This window comes from Dendrobium catenatum, unplaced genomic scaffold (genome assembly GCF_001605985.2).
Source record: "Dendrobium catenatum unplaced genomic scaffold, ASM160598v2 original_scaffold_250152, whole genome shotgun sequence".
NCBI classification, from domain to species: domain Eukaryota; kingdom Viridiplantae; phylum Streptophyta; class Magnoliopsida; order Asparagales; family Orchidaceae; genus Dendrobium; species Dendrobium catenatum.
Genome location: NW_021568551.1, coordinates 137,671 through 144,818, shown reverse-complemented (window position 1 = coordinate 144,818; position 7,148 = coordinate 137,671). Strand labels below are relative to the sequence as shown.

General features: G+C 35.8%; 1 protein-coding gene across 1 annotated transcript; it reads right to left on the bottom strand.

Annotated features, from left to right (window-relative positions):
* Window positions 1-2,837: 2,837 nt before the first annotated feature.
* LOC110103834 lies at window positions 2,838-6,366 on the bottom strand. The gene is made up of 3 exons (XM_020832692.1): window positions 6,330-6,366; window positions 3,537-3,892; window positions 2,838-3,248 (listed from the first exon to the last, which is right to left on the bottom strand). Exons 1-3 carry the CDS (start codon window positions 6,364-6,366, stop codon window positions 2,838-2,840), a joined length of 804 nt encoding a protein of 267 aa, XP_020688351.1.
* Window positions 6,367-7,148: the final 782 nt, after the last annotated feature.

Below are 7,148 nucleotides of genomic sequence, written 5' to 3'. Positions count from 1 at the left end.
GCATGAAATTGATGTCCTTATCTAAATCTAGTAATAATTTTAATTTAAAAATTTGTATGGAAATTAATTTGTAAAGAAAAATAATTTATAGTCCATTTTAGATCAATTTCAAAAAGTTTTTCTTACTAGAGATACTAACATTTCAAGAAGTAAAAATCAAAACTTGTCTTTAAGACATAGTATTTTTCTTTGATACCATAAAAGATCACATACATCCATTTTCGATGATATCACATAGAACAACATTCAATATCATCACATAATGACTTAACAACATACATAACCATAACACTCATAGAAGAAAACATCATAACATCAATCTCAAAAACTCAGTAGAAAAAATAATAATAAAGTACACCTAGAAATTTGAGGGGCCATGATCTGGAGGAGGGTTTTTTTTTTTTGAATAAAGGATGCAACTTGCATTAATGAAACTCAAGAAAGAAGTACAATAGGCAACTAAAAGATGACTCCATGACAGTCCTTCCTAAAAAAGTGTAAAAAACTTGTTGGAAGTTCTGTTTCAACCAAGGAGTCCCAAAACAAATCACCTAACAAAGCAAGCTTGGCACAATAATCGGCCAATTTATTATATTCTTTAGGAGTATAGAGAATACGAATATTATTGAAAACTTGTAGGAATGAGAGATCAAATTTCGTACCTTTATTAGTCTTCATTCTTATAGAATCTTGGAGCATCTTTATGATATTCACATTGTCTCCTTCAATGATTAAACCTTTGTATTCACAAAACCAATCTTGAGTATAGATTTATGTCATGAGAATTGCTTTAAGTTCCAGATGAGCAATGTCCCAATGTATCATCTTTTTTCCATAAGCGCATATCATTCAACCTTTGATGTCTCTAAGCAGTCCTGCTATTCCCGCCGAGTTCAATTTCAACAAAGTCGCATCTACATTCAACTTTAACCAACCATCAGGAGGGGGACACCAAGATTTGTGCATCAATTGGTGGTTGGTGCTCCAATTCTTCTCGGTTGGAACAGATTGAAGATAAGATGTTAGAGAGGTAACTTCAGCTGCTGTGTAAGGAAGGGAAAGTTTTGATTTTCCATGTTTTCCTAGATTCGGTGACATCCAACTAAAATAAACAATCATTGCATAAATTTTTGCAAGGCCATTATCAGCTTTAGAACTAAGTTCTTCAATGCATTCATTAAGATTTTCAATGGAAGGGATGTTGAATCCCCAATGTCTCAGTTTAAGTATAATCTCAGTTAGCTTACAACATTTAGTAGTAATATGCACTATATCTTCCCTCATCTGGCATCCTCTAGGATAAGCTGAGTTATTAGCTAATTTCCTATGACATAACCATGAGTTAGTTGGTAATGCATCATTCAGCGCTCTCCACCAGAAAAGATTTGTTCTATGGTTGAGTATCAGTTTTTTCAGCAAAGTAAATTTGCTTAGATTGCTCTCAAGATTCCTGTTATTGGCTTCAGCGCATAGAGATGAAATAGTCTTCCCCGAATTGGTACACATCAATTCTAACTTGTCTTCTATGGGAATCACCCATTTTTCCATATGTTGAATAACATTTATCATATCTTTAGAGAAAAAATTAGCCATTTTCTCTAAATTCCAGTTTCCGCCTTAATCCATAAGAAAAGATACCTTTTTCTTTGAGAGAGCTGCAGCATTGCACGTTGCTTGCCAAGTGTTAAGGTTTCGGTCTAAGATCCAATTGTCATTAGTAATGTTTATGCTATTACCATTATTTACTTCCCATCTTACAATTGTTTTCAAAAACTTGATTCCTTCTTTGATAAATTTCCAAGCTGATGAAGATCCTCTCTTCATTCCTTCCTCCCAGATTTTGTCAACATATTTCCCTTTGAGAATTTTACAGATAAATGAGTATTTGTTCTGTAAATACATCCACGCCATTCTTTCTCTTAAAGGTCCCTTCCTTTTTGATGCTCCTTCGAAGCCAAATCCTCCCAAACAGGTGGGAAGGCAAAGATTTGAACAAGCAATGTAGTGCATGCCTTGATTTCAATTTTCTTTATGCCACAAAAAATTTCTACATATTTTGTCAATTTTTAGCAAAATACTTTTTGGAATAAGTGAATGAGCTACTTGATAAGAAATCATATTCGAGTAGGCTGATTTGATGAGGATTATTCTGCCAGCCAAAGATAACCATCTTGCTCCCTATGAATTAAGTTTGCTCATAGCCTTTTTAAAAGTGTTGCTGAAATCTTCAGTTTTAAGTCTCCTCAACGCCAATTTGATGCCCAAATAACTGAGTTCCTTGACTTCTTTGTATCCCAAGAATTTGTTCAGTTTGCTTCTTCTTTCCTGGATACTTTTTTACCATATAAGACCGTGGATTTTTTGGAGTTTATTACTTGTCCTGTCCAGCCACAATATTTTTTGAGGATGTTCTTCAAAGTTCTAACATTATTACTAGAGGCCTCGGCTACAACAAGAGCATCATCTGCAAAGATTAGATGTGTTACTTTCTCCATATTCGTAGCTAATCTTATCCCCAAATTGTCATTTTTACCATGAAAAACTTTGGAGAGAAGATCAGAACATAAAACAAACAGACTTGGCGACATGGGACAACCCTATCTGAAGTCGCAATGAGCATTGATCCAATTGGTTATTTTTTCATTCATCACTATAGAGTATTTTGGATTAGATACACATTGCATAATCAACTGTATCAATTTCTCAGGAAAACCAGTGAGCTTCAATACTTGGTTTAGAGTTTCCCAACACATGCTATCATATGCTTCTTCCATGTCAAGCTTCAAGACAAAATATCCCGGTTTAGCCACTGACGATTTCATCTTGCTCTTGATTTCCTAAGAAATAAGGCAGTTATCTGAAATGCTTCTTCCAGGAACAAATGCCCCTTGATAGTCAGATATTACTTGTGGGAGGCAACTTTTGAATCTTTTAAGAATCATGCCTGCAGCTAGCTTGTAGACCATTTGGCAGAGGCAAATTGGTCTAAATTTGGAGCATCCCTTAGCATTTTGAACTTTTGGAATCAACACAGCCACCGTGTCCTTCCATTGCTCGGGCATCCTTCCTGATTTGAAAAATTCATCAATTGCATTCCAAGTTGCTTCTTCAATAATATTCCAGTAATTTTTAAAAAAGCATGCGTTGGCACCATCAGCTTCAGGAGATTTTTTGTTGTCCATTTTCCCCAGCGTCAATATCAGCTCTTCTTTGGTATAATGAGCTTTCAAAATATTTAAACTGTCTTTCTGGATATAATCAAAAGTTTTAAATTTAGGCCAATCCTCCAAACAGCATTTTCGATTTCCCCATTTTTTTGAGTAATATTTTTCCATAATATTATGAATAGCTTCTTGGTTTGTTTACAGTGATCCATCTTCCCTTTCAATTTGTAAAATTCAGTTGCTTCTTTTCTTAGCCGTTACAAATGTATGGTAGTATTTAGTGTTCTTCTCACCTTCTTCCATCCACTAACATATGGATCTTTGTCTCCACCAAGTAGAAATTCTAGGTAGGTTTGTATTGAAATCAATCACCTTACTACGAAGAATAATAAGGTTCTCGTGGCTCATGCCTCCATCTTTTGCTTCTTTGTCTTGTAACTGCAGAATCTCATTTTTCAACTCTTGTATCTTCAAATTTAGTTCTTTCAATTTCTTTTTGCTCCAAAAGTAAAGGTTTTTGAGAGACCTCTTAATTTTTCTTTCAAGAATATCATTAGAATTAACAAAATCATTTTTCCTCCAAGATTTTGCTATGATGCCTTTTGCTGCCTCATAAGAACACCACATGTTCTCAAATCTGAAATCTCTATTGTTATGCTGCTTCTTGTTGTCAATCTGTAGAAGAATTGGACAGTGGTCCGAAGAAATTCTAGGGAGATGCTTAACCACTGCATTAGAAAATTCTATCATAGCTTTGGAATTTAACCAAACTCTATCCAACCTCTCCCAAATTCTTGCTAGGCCTTCTTTGTTGTTGCACCAAGTGAAGTTTAGAACATTAAAATTGATATCATGGAAGTCATAATTAGTCATAAATTCCTTCATTTCCTGTGGACCTTGAGATAATATAAAGCTCTTCCCTCCAATTCTCATTCTTGTTCATTAGACAGTTGAAGTCACCTCCAACTAAACATGGCACTTCGCAGTTCATATTTTCTTCTATTAAACTCCAAAGCTTCCTTCTTTTATATATGTTTTTGTTACCATATACAATACAGATTTTGGCCATAATACCTTTTGGAGTGGTAATATTGCCAATAAAGCATTGTTTAAATGAGACAATGACAGTAAATGAGACTGTTATGAATTTCCAGAGGACTAGAATACCTCCAGAAGTTCCTGAAGCTGCCTCATGGTAAGACTCCCATTTGTTCCCAACCAGATTTTTGACTTCTTCACTTCCCAATTTTTCCAATTTGGTTTCTATCAAACCAATGAAACATAGTCCATTCTCTCCATCCATATTTCTTAAGTAGTTGGAGGCTTCTTTCTTCTTTTCTCTCATACAATTCCAAAATAAGATTGAAGACATTAAATTAGGTTTGGGGTTGAGGCCCCGGCCCTCTCTACTCCTCCATCACCTTTCCTCATTCTGTGATTCCCTTTTATAGGTCCTAGCAATTTCATTTCCTTGGCAGGTTTAGTTTTGCTGTTAGACACTTTATTGATCAAGATGCTACTTTCCCCCTGTTCCTTGGTTGTAGATTTTTTGCTTTCTTGTACAACATTCTTGACCAATTTGGTATTGTCATTAGTCTCATCTTGTTTCTCAAACCTTTCATTCACTATATTCACTGGATTATCTACCACACTTTCTTCCATAATTTCAAAAGAGTTGCTTATGGACAAAGCTCCTTGCTCTATTTTACAATCCCATGAAGCCTGTAAAATTTCAGATGTTTCACCTTCTGTGTGACTTTGATCAAGTTCAGCTGGTTCGTTACATTCCGGCTCTGTACAATTCACTTTGCCTTTTACAATTTACCCTTCTTCTATTTCTCAATTTTCATTGACTAAATGTCACTCCAACATTTTGTTGCTTTGTTTTTCTGTCTTTTTTGGATTCCCAAGACCTGTAGTTGCTTTCCATATATTTTTGTGTGAATTGTTTCTAGCAGCTGTCTTTCTGGTTACCTCTTTAATGAGAGCAAAATTTTACTTCTTTCTCTTGTTATTCACCAGTACCCAGGGGCCATAAGTACTGCTATCTTCCACGGTCTTCATCTTCTGTGAAGCTTGAGAAATTTCTTCAGAAGTCTTAATGATTTCAGCAGCATTCTATTTTTTGCATTCTCCTTTTATATGTCCAATTTTATCGCAGTCAAAACAGAGTCTTGATATTCTTTCATACTCGAGTTTTTGGAAGTATCTTCCTCCCATACTTTCCACCCACACTCCAACTGACTGTTTTTGAACAAGTTTGATTTAGATGCATGCTCTGGCAAATTCTGTTCATACCCAATGGAACAAGTTACCATCTAGCATAAGAGGTGTTCCTACTTTAGATGTAATTTTTGCAATATTTTTTTCATCCCAACATTTTAGCGGTAGATGAGGCATTCGAATCCAAATGGGCGATGAAAGCCCTTTCATAGAAGATGATGAGAATTCTGGAGTCCAGCGATCCATACCGATTATGTGTTCGTTCACAAACCACGGTCCTCCCGTCAGAATGCCTTCCATTGCTTCCATCGATTTGAAAGAGCAGAGAAACCATCCCATACCGAGTGTGGTGAAATGAAACTTATCGTACTTATCCCATTGTCTTCTAAGTTCCCCTGATACAACCTGAGGTTGTATGTCTTTACCAAAAACTTTGCATACCTAGGACTTACTGAGTACCTTTGCATTCTTGACTTCGGCTTCCTTGCTTAGAAGCACTGCTTTCCCGTCTGCTGATAACATTGATTCATCTTCACTGAAGTTTAATTTGATATATGGTTTTTTATATCATATGTTGTCAGTTGCCGATTTAGCTATGATCTTCTCAGTCATATGATCAATAATCTGGTTCGCAACTGTCTCCTTATGCTGATCTTAAACCACTTCCGTTTGGATTGCCTGTCTGTATGATTTCGGAATAACCTCTTTATTTTCTGAATTCTGGATATTCTCATTTATCACACAACTATCAGGGATAGCAATTGAATTTCCAAATCTTTGAACAAAAATGATCATTCCTGAAGAAGATGCCTCCAGCTCATGGCTATTCACCTTTGCAGGGCGTATTGATATCAGAATTTGAATCAATCATTTTCCCTTTACCTTCTACCTATTTGAAGATGTTGGAAACATTAGCAATATTTTTATTTATCACTAGCATACCTCTTGATTGCCTTTTCCGAGCATCCTCTGCATCCATTGGTCATCTTGAAATTGGTGGTTCTTCAAGAACTATTCCATCATCAAATTCCCTCGTCGGGCTGGTACTTACATCCCTATGGTTCAAAATATCCATCGACGATCAATGAACATCTACCTCCATAGTTATTCTGTCCAGTGGATCACCGACTATAGAGCCAGGAAAATGAAATTTGAAACTTTTTCTCTCTGGAGGAGGGTTGTTGAACATTGAAATGTAGCTATTCATCATAGATATATTAGTATTGACCGTAATAAATTGACCATGGATACAACCCATATCTTCTTGATATATCGCATCTTACTAATCTAAATGAGTCTCAATTTGATCAAAGTGTTGATCAAAGTGAGTCTCCAAATGATCAGACTGCTGGACCATTTCTTGAAAATAGTTTTTGTTGGGTCCTTATCTAGGTGCTGGAGTAGGTGCAGGAGCTCCCCGTTATCCCTTAGAATCATCACTATAAAAATTCTGATCTCTCCGAAAAAGTGCCCAAAAAGTGGCATCAATGAAGTAGATTGGTAGTTGAGTGGGAGGATCATGATGAATAAGAATATACTTTTTAGGCAACTAGATGTTGTAAAGCCATGTTTTTCTTCCTCTTATAGTGTTGAAGTCCAATTTCAAAAAGGTTGTACATGTAGTCCTTAATGCGTTGGGCTTTATCATACGGCTTTTTTACTCATAATCATGTAGGTCGCTGTGGACAAGAGTAGAGTCATATTTACTCAATCACCAGCTTTAAGAATAATCAAAGTTCATAAAAATGCTACATGATCTGA